At 33.2% G+C, this 20,094-nt stretch overlaps 3 protein-coding genes across 3 annotated transcripts; all 3 read right to left on the bottom strand.

Moving 5' to 3' along the window:
* Positions 1-530: 530 nt before the first annotated feature.
* Positions 531-5,919, bottom strand: LOC105228525 (mitochondrial pyruvate carrier 2). The gene is made up of 4 exons (XM_011208391.4): positions 5,668-5,919; positions 5,560-5,600; positions 1,660-2,014; positions 531-1,586 (listed from the first exon to the last, which is right to left on the bottom strand). Exons 1-3 carry the CDS (start codon positions 5,828-5,830, stop codon positions 1,757-1,759), a joined length of 462 nt encoding a protein of 153 aa, XP_011206693.1. The 5' UTR covers positions 5,831-5,919; the 3' UTR covers positions 531-1,586; positions 1,660-1,756.
* Positions 5,835-15,705, bottom strand: LOC105228526 (mitochondrial pyruvate carrier 2). Its single transcript, XM_011208392.4, has 4 exons — positions 11,652-15,705; positions 10,559-10,599; positions 7,977-10,484; positions 5,835-6,009 (listed from the first exon to the last, which is right to left on the bottom strand). Exons 1-3 carry the CDS (start codon positions 11,755-11,757, stop codon positions 10,254-10,256), a joined length of 378 nt encoding a protein of 125 aa, XP_011206694.1. The 5' UTR covers positions 11,758-15,705; the 3' UTR covers positions 5,835-6,009; positions 7,977-10,253.
* A 602-nt stretch (positions 15,706-16,307) lies between these two features.
* Positions 16,308-19,199, bottom strand: LOC105228529 (importin subunit alpha-3; the record flags this gene model as incomplete). The annotated part of the gene is given in 4 exon segments (XM_049461971.1): positions 16,308-17,532; positions 17,599-17,775; positions 17,857-18,687; positions 18,819-19,199. Coding segments are annotated over 4 exon segments (1,494 nt in total), but the record flags the coding sequence as incomplete, so codon positions are not given.
* Positions 19,200-20,094: the final 895 nt, after the last annotated feature.

Raw genomic sequence — 20,094 nt, 5'->3', positions numbered from 1 at the left:
ATGTCAGGTACGTGCCTCGAAATTCAACGCAGAATAACTTTTGCCAACTGGCGCTACTTTAGACTGAGATACACGACGACATTGACAGCGGCTGCGCTGGCTAGGTTATGTCGTACGCATAGTCGAAAAGCCTCCAACTCTGAAAGTATTCGACGCAGTACCCGCCGGGAGAAGCAGAGGAAGAGGAAGACCAACATTCCGTTGGAAAGACTAGGTGGAGAAGGATCTGGCTTCGCTTCGAATCTCCAATTCATATGTATTTGCATCGGAATTGTGTTTTTTATGTACACCTTCTGTGAGAAGCCTTTAAGATTGACAACAATGTTCCAAGATGACCAGCCAAAGTCCCAGCAACCATTCACTCGAATTGAGATTACATTCATTCGGGGCATTAAACTTAATTTTTTTATTTTGCACTGCACTATTCTCAATATATGTATGTATGTATTTATTATATATCTGTGTAACTATGTAGAATAGTAAATGGGGTTAATAACCACAAATCGCAGAAATAATACACATTATACACGTAAACTCGTTTCGTTCGTTTCTTTATTGAGACTTAAAGTACACATGCAAAACGTTTTTCTTTTTAACTTTTACTCGTAATCCTACAAACATAAGTTCTCATTGCCTGAAATACATATGTATGTATGCATGTACATATAATTAACACATTTATCTACATATGGCTGTTTCCATGTTAGATGCTAATTGGGTACTATGCTATGCTATGTAACTTATGCAGCCTCTTACGACTTATGTATGTATGTACATAAATATCTGTATTAGTATGTAAATGTACATACATATCTTTTTCGTTTTTTCTTTGGCTCAAACCTGTTCTTTGTTATTGATTGAAACACAAACTTTAAACTCTTTGGCATGTGTGTTAAGGTCTGCATTGACAAATTAATTAAACGAGAAAAAAATTACTATTTAATATGCAATAGTTTGACGTTATTAACAAAAGATTAAAAGAAAGAAAAAACAAACAATTTCACTTTCATTGGGAAGCTTTTGTACAAATTGTGTTTTATATCTTTTTATTTGCATATTTTGTGCTGTTTTGTGATGGTCTTTTTGTTTAGCTTTCTTAACTTAGTTGTAGTTTAAATTCAAAATTAATTCAGCTTTAGTATAGTCGGACATGATAATATTATTTAATTTACAATTCACTACTTAATTATATCACCAGTTTTTGTAGTACTATTATATAATAATAAATGACTGCTTCGACATATTGAGCACTTTTACTGGCCAACGGTTTTGTTGTTTGGCTAAGTCATTTACATATGTAAGCATGTGTGTATATTTTTGTATATGGGGAAGTCACGTGGATGTTGCGGCATTGACATTGACTTTCTGCATTCAAGTGCAATTAGTAACTTGCTTATGCATGTGGGTATACAAAATTACATACATACATACACACGTACCTACAAATGTATTAGTAGGAGCTTTGCGTTCGCTCTATTTTTTTTTTTATTTTATTACCGCCACCGCCTGATTGTTTTGGCCGTAATTACATTTTTATCACTCATACATATACATATGTAAAGTGACAGAAAATATCGAAAAGTGATCTGAAATTAACAAATAAAGCAAATCGATATTAATCACCTTTCTAGATCTTAATGGTGTGTGTCCACCACTTACCGCATAATTAATGTAGGTAGCATGCGTCTCATTAACATTATATACATATGTATGTACAAACATTTGAATATTATATACAAATCGAAATTAAAGCCATTTACAATTCACTCTTCTTCGCAGGTTGTTCACCTGCCAGTTTGTTCTGTTCCATTTGGTAATTGTATGCGCGACCCAGTTGAACGACTTGTGTCAAACCGACAAATAAATTGACGGCGAACAGACTATAGTTTTTGGGAATGATAACCAAAGAGTAACGTGACCAAATGATACCGGTGGCGGCGAGTGCTGCGCACTGGGGCACCGAAAGAGTTTCAGCCGGACGCGCCAAATCGCTGAGACCTGCTATGACAAGAGACTGCAAAACGAAGAAATCAAATGTTAATTGTTTAAATTATTAATATTTAATAACAAAAAAATTGCATACTTATTAGATAAATGTGCTAACTTAACTTATTTATAACATTCATACATCCTTAATATTTGAAGGAACAATTGTTCAATTCACAACCTGTCGTAAGGCATCGTAAAATCGTATAATTATAAAAAAAACAAGTGTAAAAATTTATAATTTTACGATTTTACGATGCTTTACGACAGGTTGTGAATTGAACAAATGATTTTATAGCAAATTCACGCATAAATATTTTTAAAATCAATCTTAAAAATTTCAAATTATCACTCTTTTGTGAAAAATATGATATTTTAAATTATATTATTATTATTTAAAATTATGAAAGATGAAAAAAGTTCATAATTAGTAATCAGTAAATTTTTTGTCAACATCGATATTATCACCCAACCTAAATTTAGGTGCCATAATCGGAGTGAGTGTAGTTCTCAGAGTGCTCTATAAACTATTTTCCCTCTTTTAGAACGCAATTAAAAATAGGTTGTTTTTTCGAAAGGGTGCAACCGATTCGTTGCCACGCCTGCAAATGAAGTTATTAGTTCAGGGCTACAAATACTACCAAATATATATGTATATACAAAATAAATATATACGAACTACATATTTGTACACAAAACATTAAAAAAAAATATAAAAAATAGATGTGCTGAAGCTCACAATGCTCATAGGTATCTAATCAGTTTTTATGAATTGTTGTAGTGTAGTTTAAATAAAAGAAACATACATACGGAATCTATAACTACTATTATAAATAAAGATTTTGTTGACACGAGGGCTCTTTCGTTGGCCGAACCGCTTTTTATAGGCAAGGGGACGACGAGGAAAGACGAAGGATCCATACCGCTCGAGCTGTTTTAGTTGTAGCGAGGGAAGCAATAAGTTAACTATCATCAAAATCATGGTATCATTAGTAGGCGCAGGAAACGAGCCGTTATTACGGATTCGGATCATAGGGGTTTAACTTGCCACAATACCCTGTACGAATTTGTGCTAGGGTCACTCGAGCTTTTATTATGCTATGGGTACGCCATTTACTGGGATGGAGTCAATAAATTTTTGTTAATGGTTTCACTATGAGTAGCGCTCTGTGCCTATTGGAAATTGGTCGCGTCCGAAATTTGGTCGATATATTGTTCCAGTTGGTCGACGTGTTGGTGGAATGCTATCCTGATATTCCAGGGAGACGACTCCGCTTCCAGCGGACTGCAGAGCTGGTTTCAGCGAATACATCCGAGCAGAAACAGCTTGGAGAGAAGTATGTTATGCTCCTTTACAGACAGTTTGCGGACCTCACTGTGCAGATGCTCGATGGAAGACATCAGAGAACATTCCCGTTATAGTCCGGAGTGCGGTGTTTTGTCAGGCCTGTATCTTTCTTTGTCTTATCTACAGGCATTTACAAAACTTTTCCGCGCTTGCATTACATATTATATAATAAATTTTGTTGAGTTAGCGACCTTCAAAACCGATAACAAAATGATATCCAGATTAATTGTATGAGATAGATAGGGGATGTTGTGTTCTTATATCCTTCAAGTTAATTTTTTAAATATATAAAAGGCATTTTAATGATTAGTCGGTCCTTGGCAAGCAATTAACTATAGTTAATTAAGTGATATAGCATTTCAGACAGACACATAATTCCATTATTACATTATTTCCTCAAAACAATGAAAATAAATATGTGTGTACATAAGTATATGGGCCATTCCATCAATTGGCGACATGGTTTTGTACCCGTGGTTCTCCGATTTTGACAAAACTTTAGAATATCATAATATAGACCAAAAGAAGAATATCTGTTAACTTTTTAGTGGTCAAAGTTCCTCCATTCTTTTTTGGTGCGTAATTCAAATTGCGATCAAACAAAAAAATTACTATTTATTTTATTTTTTAACGACCTCAAAATTGAGTGAAAAAATTTTTTAAGTTATCCAATTTTATGTAAAAAAATGTCAGCTTTCTGATGAAAATATTTTCAAAATCCAAAAAAAAAAATTTCATAATCCAAAAAAAAAACATTTTTTTCCAAAAACCCGTTTTTTGTGCTTTTGCACCAATCTTTTTTTTTTTTCAAAATTGACTTTTCCATTCGATTCCTCGTTAAATTCTACATAAGAATCAGTGTTCAAAAATATGGGACTCCAACTTTTTTCCAAAATTGACTTTTCCATTCGATTCCTCGTTAAATTCTACATAAGAATCAGTGTTCAAAAATATGGGACTCTGATCCCATGAACAGCAAAAAAAATGCAAAGTTGTCGCTATACGGCGCATATTTTTATGAATGAAGACACTGATTTCTTCATTAATTCAAGTCTAAGAATACAATTTACATATTTACCTCCTTCACACAACCTTCTAAGCGAACAGACTGTTCGATGAAATCGTGAATGGATTATATATAATCAAATTTGTATTATATTAATTTACATTATAGGTCATAGATTAATTAGTTTGATGACTATGTTTTACTGTCCGTTAGCGAAAGGGGATAAATTTAATATATTGAGATGATGTGCAAAACGTCAAACAAAGGATATGAGGTTTGGACCAAAGTCTAAACCAATTCGGAATTAAACTATGGTATATTCAATATTACACGTTCTACTCGTACTTTTGACTCTCTCAGTTTCATTGAGGTACCTCACATACCATCAACAATATATTAGGAGTAAAGTCAATTAGATGCTTGAAAAACCTGATATATTTTATATGGGGCCTAAGGCAAGTTGCACCATTATTAGATAACTCACATAAAGACCGATATATTCGGTATAAAGTAAGCCGGAAGTTCGAAAATCTTTCTATTGGGTTTAATGGGGCTAAGGAAATTATTAATGCGATTAAAGCTATTTTTGATATACGAGTATATTATTTTGAGAAAACGATTTTCTTCGAATTTCAATTATAAATCTAAAAGATTGCCGATATACATAATATTCGGTAAAAAGTTCGCAATAGAAACAGTACCTGAGGGCTTAAATAGTTTTGGTTTTGCTGGCATACGAATATTTACAGTTGCTCCTTTAGTTTATTATACACGACGCAATTTCATTGCCAATCAGGCTGCACTGTATGCTAATTTAATTATCACATCCTTATCAGTTGAGTGGATGAGAAATGACTGGGCGAAAATCACCAGATCATGGGCGCACTTAAATGCATACACAGAGCGTGCATTTGTATTGCCAGTCGCGCTATATGTTATGGTGATTACTCTTATCTAACGCCACACTTTCAGTTGTTTCAATCACTACCCACTCATAATAAGAATTTTACGGTAGACAATATTGTACAATGTACATATATATTTGAGGATGAGCTGATAGTGTGAATTAATACTTGATGTTGGTGCGAGTGTAAACTGTCTCCATACAGATTCGTATGTTACGAGTATTATGCTTATTTCGTTTTTTCGCTGATTATGTAAGTCTTTTATAAAATTCTTATTCGCGTCACTAATATCAATATTTGCCTAAAACGCTTACCCATTTGAAAAGTGGTGCCCAGAAGAAAACAGTTTTTGGTCCTGCAAGGAATAATATCAAATGTCTAATTCTTATTGAACTGCTTTAGTGTGTAACAATGACACTTACCAGCTGGATGCTGCCACAATGGTCGCAATTTTTCGGGCACATGTTTGTCCACTGAGCCAATAAGAGCATTGTAAATTTTGTTGGGAAATCCTTTGCCAGCGGTAGTGGCTGATGGCGGAGGTGGTGGTGGTGGTGCTGCTGCTGGAGGTGCTGAGGAAGCCATTTTATTGTTGTTGTCTAAGCACTTGTTTCAGACTTTTGTTTCGTTTGAGATTAGATATTTTGTACTAGTTACTCGTATTTACAATTTTCTAACTTTATCCTAAAGGCAAGGTATACAAGGTACCTTACTTGAACAATTACTGGTGTTGACTTCCTCACCGTTTGCTAGATAGTGAAGAACTGAAATATATATACGGAGTATAGAAATATGAAAATGAAAAGCAAAACGCAAATATAAAAAAGAAATGTACAGGTTTATATGTGTAGAAACATGTAAACATAGGTGAATACAAGAGAAATGTCTGACCGCTAGTGAGAGGCTCGTCACTCGGAATATGCGTGACAGTGACGCGCTTTCAGAGAGTGAAAAGCTAACACATTTGTTCAAAGGAATGAGAGCGCTCAGTTGCTCAGTACTAGTGGGTGGTTGATTAACTGTGTGCCAAAGTGTTTCACTGTCAAATTATAAACAAATTCATGTACATATGAATGTTAATGTGTAAGTAAGTTTCTACAAGAATGAGCGAGCTGTGGAAATCAACTAGTCGAGGCCGTTTGTTTCTTCCTTCGTTATGTAAACACATCTGTTCAGAAATGCAAATTTCTTTGCTGCCCATTACAAAATTTACATTCTGTTTAGCATACTTAAAACAATATATACCCTACAAGTATGTTCATATGTAATAGTGATTACTATTTTTTTATGGGAATGTTTAGAAATCCAGCAAAGAAACCAACGGTATTCTCGTCGATCTAGATAGCTTCTAATTATTATATTAGAATGAATGTAATATTTTCCTGATATGATAACCTCCGGTAAATTTGAAAATCCACAATTATTATATACTAGATTTGATTTATTTCTTTTTAATGTACACCGTTATTTTTCTTATAGAAATTAACCAACCACAACACTTCTTATAATATTCAGATCATATGCTTTGCGAATGCAACTTTAATAACACAATTTATTGTGTAAGGTTAAAACACGTTCCATAAATGGATGAACTTGTAAATTTCTAATTTTTTACACCAGCGCAGGAAATATTTATCGACAATTTTCGCCAATACATATCCGTAGAATACATACATATGTATATCTCACATTGTGTAGGGTACGAATAATTTAATAAGATATAAATATATTCTGTATATGAGATATATGAGCATACATATACATATGTATATACATAGCTATTTAAAACACTACTTCGATACATTTCCGTTGATGCACAATTAAACTACCGGAAAGCACAAAAAGCATTTTGACGTCACATGCACAACATTGGCCTTGATGGCCAACTAGTGTTGGTGCAATGTCTCAAGAAAGCGACAGAGTGCAGTCACTTGCTTGGCTACATGACACAAAACGTAAAAAATAGTGCACAAAGCATCATTAGAAAAAACACACACCCAATTGTTGGCTGCTGCCAATTTCCGCGAGTAAAAATAAAAAAGCAAACTAAATGCAAACAGCTGCAACGCCACCAATTGAGTAAAATTTTACAGCAATAATAAAGCGCGCGCTACGGAAATAAAATTTGCTTGTCACTTATGAATTATAAATTGAGAGAGCATCAATCTATTAACAAATGTGAAATATATAAACTATAATTCACATATTATAATTTCTTTTGAAATAACCAAAAATTGAACAAATTTTCTTTTTCACTTTTAACAATAAAAAACCGCCTTAATCACCATACCATATGTACTTTTTAGACATCTAACCACATTTACTTACATTCCAGCACAACATCAAAATACCAACTGAATTAGCGAATATCACAATTAACCTCTCTCATTGCCACCAAATAGAATTCTCAGCTAGTTATAGAGTTTACACTAACAAAGTTGCTAACGTCAGCGAAATTCGCTAATAAAAATCAAACAGAAAAAACTTAGCAAATGAGTACGTTTAATACAAAATTGTTTTTATAATTAGAAAAAAATCCATAATCTACGCAAAAAGACTCATTCACTCTCCTAGCAGCCAGCGAAAACCCATACACTGTTCGCTATTGAATTGCAAAGCAGCAATCACGGCACTGTAGAAAGCAAGATTTCGCTTGTATATGTTAGTATATACATATGTATGCACATATGTAAATAGTCGTTTGAGCAGTCGTATCTACCGACATACTTACCTGTCAGATAACTAGTTTTGCTCGTTGAGCTTTTATGATTCGAGGATTATCTGATAAAGAATTCAAGTGGGGATTTTTACACCGAATTTCTTAGTGTTGTACTGTGCAAACTTTTAAATTAGCATACACTTGCGAATATTTTATTCTTTATTAAATAAATTAGCTTTTTTTGTTTGAAGCAGAAATTCAAAGTGTTTCAACTTGTGATAATTTATTTCTCAATGTCTGGTCAGCGGCAATCTGTTAGTTAAGTTCTAGTTGAAAATAGGTTCTTTGCCGAAAGAAGGAGTCTAGGTTAAGTTAACCAGAACTTAACCGACAGATGGTTGTTAACCAGACACGTTATTATCTACTCAGTAAAAGTAAAAAAATAAAAGTTGTGATCGGTAAACCGACTACCTTGAAACGTAAAATACACTTTGAATCTTAGGGTTACTGAATGCGGTGTGAAACCCCCTATTATAAATATTCAATATATGAACATGTGTGTGTATTTACATGCAAAAAGTATGCTTTATTACCACTACATCTATAAACCGCTAATATAAAAGGCGAGTATAACGCCAAGATTACTGGCTACACGTGGAACAGACTGTGTTGGTAAGACTCACAACAGTGGAACCAATTATTATATGCGCGCTACAATTTTGTTAAATAATATCAGTAAGAGAAAAATTTGATAACGAATATTTTTTTGAAAAAGTGTAACTTCTTAAGTTACTCTTAATTAATTTGGCTCTTCTTTACTATTCCCGTATGTTTTGGGTAGATGAAACGTTATTGATATTCTGCTTTGAGTTCTCAGATGTAGTTGATCATCTTCAGGTAATTTAAATCTTTCATAAGATGTAGAATATGTTTAGAAAAATAGTATATATTTAATTGTGATAATATCAATTTCTAAGTAGTTCAATATTTTGCTGAAAATCCATGGTTGTTTAAAACTTATCGGCACCGCTTCGGTATAGAGTTAACTAGGTTTAGGCAGACGAAAACCGGAAATGCATTCCATGATTTTCGAATAAGTTGAAAAAGCTCTTCATTATTACTCGGGCATTTTTTTCTTTTTAATGACGCTTTCACTGTATTCCACAAAATTTCAATGGATTTTAGATCCGGGGACTGCGGTGGCCATTCCATTATTGACCCTAAACCAATCTTTTGTACACTTTTGTATTTTTAGGGTCGTTGTCCTGCACAAAAATCCACCTAAGTAGCATATTGTCTTCAGCGTTCTATAGCATAAATTCTTGTAGCATTGCCACAGAATCGGTTGCCTTCATAGTCCCCTGTATCCTATGCAGTGAGCCGAGACAATTGTATGAAAACGATCCCCAAACCATGTTTCCGCCAACATGTTTAACGGTCCTTATCGTATACTTAGAGTTATAGACTGCATTATTCGATCTTTTTACATAATGAATATCTCAATCAGAATTAAATAAGTTGACTTTTGTTTCGTCAAACCCGAAAATGTTACCTCATTGTTATTTATTTAACACAGCACTCTATATTTTTTTGACAAACAATGCTATTTTTGACTTCCTGTCGCAGGTTTCAATCTGGTGAACCCATTTTACTGCTTGTCCAACCAGAGTTTTGGAAGCATTCAGTAAATTCGCTAATTTTCTGTAAATTTCATTGTCTCACTAAATATTTGATATGTTCTCGAGTTTTCGGATCGCAGTGAATCCTTTCACATATCGATGCAACCAGGTTTTAATTGATTGATATTAAAACTAAAAGTATTATTTTTGCCTTATCTCTGCAAAAAACACGTTTGTTTTGTTTTTATGCATCTCTGTCCTTATTATCTTTCACATAACTGTATATATATATACATAAATACAAGTATTTGCATGATACTCTATAAATGTATTGCTGTTTATTTTTAAACATCGATATTTAATTAAAATTTACCTTATACTTTTGTTTAAATACAATTTAAAAAATAATTTACTTTAAAAATAGTCGCTATTACTGAAAAGTACATTCGAAGTTTAATTTTTCTCGAAACCGATTAAGGACACAACATTGATGACCTAATTCGAGTACATAAAACAAAATTGTATAATGCGATAATTTTTTGTTCCACTTGTTTTGAACTAGACTTCAATTCGATTTTGGATTTATTCGACTTATTTCTCACAACTCTTCAAGTTGAGCACCAACCAAGGGGTGCTTTTGACGAGCAAAAAATTTGGTGATAACAAACTGCTCATTTTCATTCCCACCAAACTTCACCGACGAATATTAATTCTTTTTATAAAACACTCTTCACTCCGCTTTATCTTTCAAGCCATACTGATAATTTAAGGCGCGTGCCACCTGATATAGCTGTGTAGTTGCGACAAACATGTTTACCATGAATAAGGAATAGTTCTTAGGGATTATGACCAGCGAATACCGAGACCAAATTATACCAGTTGTGGCTATAACTGCACATTGATTCAGTGATAAAGAATGAGCGGGACGCTTCATATCTCCAATGCCAGCAATGACGAGTGCCTGGAATGTTTCACACACACATTTGAAATAAAATATATGTACGTATAATAACATGTAGTCAAATATTGAGTTACCCATTTGCATATTGGTGCCCAGAAGAATACTGTTTTCGGACCTAAAATGTTAGCAAACGAACGTTATATTAGAACATACAAGCAGATTTTATTCGAGTTCTTATTGTCATTGTAATGCTGAGACGATAGTGCAAATTAGATGCAATCGGAGTCAAGCAAGGATATGTGCAGGGAATGAGCGGTTTTGACGGGGTCGGATCATATTTAGAAGAGTGTTAGATTAGTTGATTTCAGGGCGCATGAAAACAGGTGGTAGTGTTATGTGAAGACTCTTTGCATGCAAGACATAAATTCAGTATATCTGAGTGAATTTTGGATATGTAAGAGTTTAGAATTAAGAAGAAGAAGAGTTTAGCTCGCAGTATTCTCAACTGGAGTTCTTGTTCAGCAATGGGAGTTGCTTTGATCCTAAACACGCCATTCACTGGAAGGATTCAACCAAGGTGTTGATAGCTCTACCTTGATGGCGGTGATGGTAAATTACTTTCAAATATATTTCAATGTCATACAACTACCAACGTATGGGGTGGTGGAAATTCCCCCTGGTAGATGGAGGAGCTTCGAGATATGGAAGTTAAGTGTAAAGTAGAGTGGAAACACCTTTTTTTTGATTCTCAGCATTCTTCACAATGAATGAATCCCTCACGCAATTTTACCAACGCTAGTGCGTTCGATAAATAGAATTACCTATGCTAACTCTTTTAATATACTATCTGGCCTCAATTATTTCGATTGAGATACCACCTGACGTTGTTTTTGTGGAAACCGCATTTGCACGAACGTAATCGTTGTCGAAGTCACCTTAAGCCCGATGGACTCTCATAAAGGACCTCAGTTTGAAAATTTGATAACAGGTAAATCACCTTAGGCGAAGGAATTGGATAGAGCCCCTGAAGTCTTATAGCCAATTCAGGGGTGTGAGTAAAATCTGAACAACAATCATTGTCCAATCCGCGAAATCTTGATAATCGTGTTAAAATTTAGTGCGAACATCATACTTTCACCCTTCAAAATGTTATCAAGAAGTCAAATTCCCCAAATGCAGTGGTCCAGTCGAAATAAACAATTTTTTGCTTTAGTCGGGTATGCTCACCTGCTGGATGTTCCCACAGCGGACGCATGGACGCCGGTACAAATTTATCTGCGGTGCCTATCATACCATTGTAAATACGCGATAGTGGTCCTACTTTTCCGCTCATAGTCGAAACGTTTGGTGGTCAATGCAATACTTATTTTTTTTTATATTTAATTTTATTAAGGATTTTTTTGTTTGATTTTGGATGAACAAAATTTGCTTACATTATTGAATTTTTCGAAATATTTGAAATTAAATATGATTGAAAGCTTGGAAATCTGAAATAAAATTGAATGAGTGTGCAGTGTTTCAGTATACAAACTGCGTGCGCCTAAAAGTATGTAAGCCACGTGAGTTTTATTTTAAAAAGTGAATACACAAATATAAATTTTCAAATGGTTATGTCATTTGGAAATGGAAATTTTTTCCAGTCCACTGGAATATACTCTTTCAAAAAATCGTTTCGAAAAGTTAGTAGTCAAGAGAGAAGTTCATGGAGCATTTTTCGTAGAGTAAATTAAGTTGACTTGGAAGTATTTGAAGAGCTTAGTTTGCGTTTAAAAACACAATAAAATTGAAACTTCAAGCTCATAAATGATCAAAATGCTCAAATTTGCAGTAAAAACTATATTAAAAGACTTATCCTTATCCTGTAGGCGAGTGGAAAGCGAATGCATTTTTTGTTAAGTTTCTTGTATTCTATTCTCGCTGGTTTAAACGAAAACGATTTGAAATTATTTAATTATTTTTATGATATTTCAAGTTCCATTCTAAGAGTTGATAACGTTCTGGTTCGTATTTTCCCCTTTATTCGCTATCTCCTTCAGCCAGTACAGTTTGGAACTACTTAATGACGTTTTTGAAATTGTTGGAATTTCTAAGAAGTGCGGTGTATTTAAAGAGGTTATTGTAAACAAATTAAGGTTTTAGTTTTGAAAATCGGCACTATTCAAACATAAAACTACGAATGCGTGAACTGTTGAAGTGGATTTTCCCGCAGGTAAGAAAGGTTTCGAAAGCCTTTATGACCTGCTGAAACGCTACTTCTATTCAGGTAACTCTTACACCATTAACACATGCTTACGAAAAAGGTTGAAAAATCTGAAACGTACAGTGTTTGTTAAAATAAACACTAGATCGCATTTTAGATATAAAAGTATAAAAAATATTATTTATAATTGTTTTTCACTTTCATTTCGTTGGTAAGCTTAAGGAAGACTAGGCACTTGTGGAATTTAATACTAAATACTTTCGCTTACGAAAAATGTACAAATACTTGTATATCGAGACATCTGCAAAAACTTATTATACCTAAAACAATTATGTATTAGCTAAGATCGAGTACAGTAGAACGTTAGAAACTGTTTTGCATGTCTACAAAATGGTTATTCGACATTCTGGCTCACTAATTTTTAAGTCAACTTAACTAGCACATGATAGCATATTCGGCATAGAAGGTATGAACTGATACCACTCAATTTTGATACAAAACTATATTATACTAAGCAAAATATTCTCTTTTTATTCTTTTGAAATATCTACCTCTAACGGACATGTACGGTATAAAACCAGAGAGAGGTGTTTACGAGAGATTTAACTCACTTTTGGTAAGAAACTACAGTATATTTAGAAATGTGGGTTAACGGAAGAAGGCGAGCCGTATTATATTCAAGAAAACGCGGGAGCAAGAGGATATTTTAGTTTAAATTCGATAATATTGTTGTTGCCTGAGCTATAAAGACATCTACATTTTTATTCGGTCAACTCGGCACCTTTCCCCCCATTTCATTTTGAAAAATCTTCAGACGCTACAACAAGTTTTATGCAATGACATGAAATGAGAATTGTACTACACTGAATTTGATTGATTTTAGCGTTTACTTCTACTATCAAAAACTATCGAATCCAGACATGTCGTTTCTCCCCTATGACATAAAGCATTCTCCCTCAGTCATTCTAGAAATTGACCGCGACTGATAATAAAATTTTTTCGATACAAATAATTAACGAAAACTCTTCTGGAATTTTTAATTCTTAAGATCCCCTACAAATATGAAAATAGTTCGTTTAATAAACAGCAATAACTCGAACTTATCTATATACTTCTCAATCCACCCACAGCCACACTCGCACACACACAAATGAAACAGAAAAATTGAAAAGAAAATGCATTTTGTTATAATTATACTTCACTTTCTGTTTTCTTTTTAATAAAATTTAATTTAAATAATTACTTTATTTCGTAATTGTCGAATGCAAGTGTTATATTTTTTAAATATACGCTTGCTCCACTAATATTAATCTTCTTATGCTTTCATATTATTTAATTTGATTTCTTAATATTTTCTGCACTGTACGAGATTAAAAAAAAAATATATGTATATACCTATTTGTTTCGGTATCTTTTTATGTGAATTAAATTCTATACCGAAAATTCTGACAATTTTACGTAGCTTACTGCCTAATTCTTATCTTTGCTTTGCTTTGATTTGTTTTTTCGTTTTTTATTTATATACTTCTTATTAACTTTTCCTTCTCGTACGCATATGCATACACACATTTGTGTATGCATTTACTTAAGCATGTATGTAAATGTGGGTGTAGGCGTTGTCGGTGCCATGTTCTTCTTGCTGCCCTTTGCTGTTATTGTTGGTGGTCATTGGATGTATCTGTGTGTGCATGTATTGCTGTTACGTTGGATACTCGCAATAAAAATATCGGCAAAAAGTTAATAATTTAATAAATAATGTTGGCGGGAATTGATTTTAATTTAAGGGATCCACAGACTGCATGTACATAAGTATGCGTCAGTAGTTTTACATACATTTAATATGTACATACTATGTATATGGTAAAAATTGCAATAATATTTCATTCAATCTGAAGTTGTTTTATCTTTTAATATTTTTTGACGTCAAATCGCTTTAAATAAAACCGTCTTTTTGATTGAATTAAAGTTTGAATTCAATAGGAAAAGAACATTTACGAATAAACGATTTCGAGCAAGCTAAAAATATATTTATTAAGGCGAAGTAAAAAATAATTGAATTAAAACCGTAAGACGTAACAAAAAAATAGTCAGCAATATAAATATATATGTGTGTGTGTACGTTGAGTGGATGGAGAAGAGGTTGCTAGTATGGAATATGGCCACAATCGTTTGGAAAATGTAGTTAAGGGTCAAAATATACATACGCATTTGCATGTATTAACTATATTAAATATAAGGAAATAATTAAACAAAGTGGCTACAAATAATACTTACAATTTGTTACAAATGTATGAAAATTCCCTTTTTTTAATTTAAACAACAAAAAAAACAAGATTTTAGGATCTGAAAATAATGTCAGCAGAACGAATGTACATATGTATGGTTCTATATGCTCATAATAATAAAAGAGGAGAAATTATTTGTTAAATGGGCACTCATACTCGTTTTATATAAGCCAGCAAGTTCGGTCAGTTAATTGTAGAAACAATACTGCAACTGGTTTATTTTTGCACTGACAAATGTTAATGTAATGGCATTGAGTTGCTATTAGTATGAACGATACAAATACATACATATAAAACGTTCGTGAGGCAATCGAAAAAAAAGTCCTTAATTAGTTAAAATGGACCATGAAAACTCAAAGAATGTCATGAGTGTTGAGTAAAGTTGCAGGATTATGGCCGCAGGTGTGAAGAGTTGATGTGCAAACGATATCTGACGGAAACTCAATAGACCGTTTAACAAAAGAAGTGCAATATTTGCACAGGGGTAAAGTAGATGTCATAAAAATAATAAGAACATTATTATAATAAGAAAATTAATGTTATAATAAAACTGTAATGATATTTATGTATATATTAACAACAAAAACAATTTTAAAACATTCAAATTACGAGTAATCTTAACAGCGATATTTCAAAACTTCCTACCAAAAAATTATAAATATTCGAAATCAGGACATGTACATTACGTACCCGAGATATGCTTCAATTTTCGAAATTCTTTATGTGAGCAACGAAAAGTAGATATGATTATAAAAAAATAAATAATAATAAAAAAAATATAAAAAAAAATAAAATTAAAATATTAAAAAAAAATAAAATTAAAATAATAAAAAAAAATAAAATAAAATTAAAATAATAAAAAAAAATAAAATAAAATTAAAATAATAAAAAAAAATAAAATAAAATTAAAATATTAAAAAAAAATAAAATAATAAAATAAAATAAAAAATAATAGAAAAAAGGCATTTGCAGCCACGTTTGAACGCACTAACTGACTTGTATTTGTATGGTTTTTTTTACCAAAAACAAGGGCGGAAATATTATGAAATGAAAACCGTTCTATAAATCGTCTCAATGTCTACGTGTATTTGTTTTTGAAAAATTTTGTTTAAAATTTGTTTTAAACTTTAAACAAATCTTATAATTTTTGATTTAGCCGGTTTTAGGTTCCGTTCTAAATTCTACTTGCAAAACGAGTATGCTAGCACCGGATCTGAAAAAGTAATATCAAAAATTTTAAAGGCTGCTATATATTTATTTTATTTATACGTTCAAATTTCAAAAAGCGTTTCGTCATTAAAAAGGAGCACTGTGTCAATAAATACCTTTTCAAACACGATACAACAAAATCCCGTACTTAGTTATTATGCGAGTCGTTTAAAATGAAAATAAATCATGTTTACGCGTTAAGAGTTAAATAAATTTTAATAAGCAATTTTCATAAAGTAATTAAAATACACAAAAAATCTAAAACTATAAAAATAAATCGAGAAACCTATTTAAATATTTTATAATTTCACTTGCTTTACAAGTGAATCCTATTCTTACAACAGAGCACATCAACTCCATCAGTTCACACATTCTGCATAAGGACCTTTCGATGACCCTTCAATGCCTGTTTACAATCTACATTTATCATTTTTGCGTTCTCGAATTTTATAATTATGACAATTCAATTGCTATTTCTCTATTTGATTGAAATACTTTTGAATGCCGATGTTGTTGATGTGACAGTAGACGTTTTGTTTGTTGTTATGTTTCATATCGTTTTTCTCTATAATCCTTAAACTCAAAAAATTCCATGTATATATATGCATATATATGTATGTATATAATTTTGTTTCATATAATATTAATTATAATTATAATCAACTTGGACTTGCGAACTATTTAATGATTGCTGTTGTTGTTGCTTCTGCTAATATTTCATTTCGTATGTGCTGTTGTTGTTTGTCGCACATTTTCACTAATCTTTGCCGCTAAATGTTGTAAACGTTACGTTGTCACGTTGCTGCTCCCCTGCATTTCACATCAATTTCTATGAAAATGCTCGTTTTGTGAATGTGATGTTAGCTAACAACAACATATCCAATACAATTCTATTGATATTTTGCCGATGTCAATTCTTGTGTTTCATATTCCTTAATATTTCATTTGCTGCTGGTACTGTTGATTTTCTTCTCTACTAATAATCCTGTGTTGTTGTCTGTGTACTTTAATTATTTTTTATAATTGTTTAATTTTTTTTTGTTTCATTTCCTTCGTTTTTTCATCTTGTATTTTTGTTTTGCAAATTTAACTTTGCTGTCAGTCAGTCAGTTCAACACTTGGCCTTCGCTACCAGTGTTGTCGTTTTCAATATTTGATACGTCAATAGGCTGGCGAATAATGGCTTAACAGTATGTCGTGTTGTTGTTTTATTTGTAATTGGTGGTGGTAGTTGTTTAGGTGCTAGTCGCGGTCGTGTTGGTGGTAGTAGCTTTACTGATAAACTAATGTTATATCCACAGCAGCCGTGCTAATTTGAAAAGTTGAAAGAATTCATTGGTAACTTGCTATCGGCGTTTGGATCAAATTGGAATTGTGTGCCATCGTTGGTGGGTGCGAGGCTGCTCTGTACCGTCTGTTAATTAACAAAGAAAAACACATTTATTATATTTGTCGCGTTTATTAAGCAAAGAGATCTTACCTCGTCGGAGAAGTATTGTTCAATAATTTCGTATGCCAATTTGTAAATCTCGACATTTTCATGATTTTGTAGTTTTTCGATTTTCTCCAAACCATCACATTCTTCAATTAAATTGGCAACTTCTTGTACGTGATTTTCGGCCATTTTGAGCATATTATTTAGACCATCAAGCACAACCTATAAAAACGAAATAGCATTTTTTAATATACATACATATCTTATTCCTTAGTTCAAATGTGAAAGGGAAAGTGAACTTACGTTGAGAACTTGTGTGTCCATGCAGGTGAGCAAATCGCAGAAGGGCGGTATGACACCTTCCTTTATTAATGTGAACACCTGATCGCGATTACCGCTAATGGTTAGATTACTAATTGCCCAGGCAGCCTCCTTTTGTGTCTGGAATTCACCTTTACTCAAATTTTCAATAATTTTCGGCAATAGACCGACATTGATGACCGCTTGCACTTGTGATTGATTACCGGCCGTAATATTGGAAAGGAACCATACAGCCTCCTTGCGGATTTTCTCTTTTTGATGGGACAACAAAGCTGGGAAGTACGACAACGCGTCGTAGTTGAGCACCACTTGTGTTTGTTCATCCGATCCGGTTACAATGTTGCCGACAGCGCGAAGGGCCGCCGTTTGCACCTTAACTTCCGCATGTCCCAACAATGGTATCAACTTGGGTACGACACCGCTTTCAATCACCATTTGTATTTGTTCATTGCCACCGTCGGTCAAATAGCTGATAGCCCAAACGGTATCTACCAATATGTTGGTATCCGTGTGATGGATCAGCACATTGAGTGCGGGCAGGATGTCGTGTATGGTGGCGGCTGGTGGTGGTGGATCCTTATTACGGCATAAATTCACAATCACCCATGTGACGTTACGCAAAAATGAAATTGGTATGTCTGGCTTAATAAACGACAGCAAGGGCTGAACAACGCCATGCTTAATGACAAAGTCACGCAACTCTGGTCCATCACCAATGATATTACCCAAAGCCCAAACGGCCTGTTCGCAAACATTGGGTGCGGGCGAAGAGAGCAACTCTAGGAAGAGCGGCACTGCACCAGCAGCGACAACCTTGAAGAATTGATATATACATACATTATTGAAAGACATTGTTGGTGATATACAGTGCATTATTGAATAATGTAAATGAATAATATTTTATTGCGCACAGCAAATTCTTCAAATTATTAAATACACCTTACCTGATTAGTCTGATCTGATGTACCAGAAGCAATATTGGTCAATGCCCAGGCGGCTTCGAACTGTAACATTGTGTGATCGTGTTGTTTTAGACAATCTACCAAAATCGGCAGAATGTCACTCTTGATGAGGTCGTTGATTGGCGGATTCTTATCCGAGGAGAGAAGTTTACGTGCAGCCTGTACTGCGGCCAACTGTTGCTCAGGTTTTGAAGAATCAGCAGCAGCCTCAGCCAATTTCTTCAGATTGATTGTATTTGGCAGCTGATCATCCTCATCTGTATTCGAATCCATATTGGGGACATTGCGACGTTTCAGGATCGTCTCTTCGCGTTTATTTTTGCGTAACTCCACTGTTACTTCATTTCGGCGACGTCGCATTTCCTATTAATATATCAAAAGATACATAGTAAGTAACTTCAGAATTAGCTATTTTCTAGGTAAATAAAAATTGTAGTGCAGTTAAAACGTTTCAGTCCAAAAAATACAATTATACCTAATATTTTTTATCATTAAGAAAAAAAAAACATTATCTCATCTACCTAAAATAAATTCACTTGTACAACAAACTATTTGGATCTTAATTTACATTAGACCAAGTAAATATAATATAGTTTAATGTTATTATGAAGAAAATCAAAATCAAAATTTGTTCTCTATCTCATTGATTGAGTTCGATATTTTCTGAAGAGAATAGAGCTTCAAAATGATGAATCAATCATATAAGCTAGGCGTATCTAAATAGTGCGAATGATTATTTCAAGAAACAATAAAATCACAAAAGTGATCCACAAAATGAATCTAGCAACAAATGTGTCATAATTAAGGAACCAATAATAAATAGAAAATAGCAGAATAATATGGGAGAAGGCCCAATACATATATGTATGTATTTTATACACGTGATATACACAAGTGAGCGAATAACAGCACAGCCGGATGAATATTTGTATATTGGGAGAAAAATAATAAAGAGCGCAGCGTGTACTTTATACATCTTCACACTTGTATGAAGTAATGACAGATCGCAAGTTGACTATATAAACAATTTTTGTTAAATTAAAGTTAATTTTTTAATATAATTGTATCAAATATCTAAACACGCAATTCGACACAGGTTATTCAAATGACAAAATTTAGAAAACAAATGGGTGTTACATTTCTTTCATATGGGCACAAGTAGTGTCCCCACCAATACTAGCTGACGTGCGGTTCACAAGAAGAGAACTGTAGAGATTGTGAAAATCAATAATTGCACTGCGCCAGAGCACGGCACGAC

The sequence above is a fragment of the Bactrocera dorsalis genome, unplaced genomic scaffold (genome assembly GCF_023373825.1).
Source record: "Bactrocera dorsalis isolate Fly_Bdor unplaced genomic scaffold, ASM2337382v1 BdCtg182, whole genome shotgun sequence".
In the NCBI taxonomy this organism is placed as follows: domain Eukaryota; kingdom Metazoa; phylum Arthropoda; class Insecta; order Diptera; family Tephritidae; genus Bactrocera; species Bactrocera dorsalis.
This window is presented reverse-complemented; position numbering and strand designations above follow the sequence as displayed.

What these genes read in the sequence shown, in the direction of transcription:
- LOC105228525 (XM_011208391.4), bottom strand. Translation starts at nt 5,830, where the DNA reads ATGGCTTCCTCAGCACCTCCAGCAGCAGCACCACCACCACCACCTCCG. An exon ending in ATTGTGGCAGCATCCAGCTG is followed by an intron (nt 5,601 to 5,667) that starts GTAAGTGTCATT and finishes TATTCCTTGCAG; the next exon opens with GACCAAAAACTGTTTTCTTC. An exon ending in GGGCACCACTTTTCAAATGG is followed by an intron (nt 2,015 to 5,559) that starts GTAAGCGTTTTA and finishes TTCGTTTTGCAG; the next exon opens with TCTCTTGTCATAGCAGGTCT.
- LOC105228526 (XM_011208392.4), bottom strand. Translation starts at nt 11,757, where the DNA reads ATGAGCGGAAAAGTAGGACCACTATCGCGTATTTACAATGGTATGATA. An exon ending in GCTGTGGGAACATCCAGCAG is followed by an intron (nt 10,600 to 11,651) that starts GTGAGCATACCC and finishes CTAACATTTTAG; the next exon opens with GTCCGAAAACAGTATTCTTC. An exon ending in GGGCACCAATATGCAAATGG is followed by an intron (nt 10,485 to 10,558) that starts GTAACTCAATAT and finishes GAAACATTCCAG; the next exon opens with GCACTCGTCATTGCTGGCAT.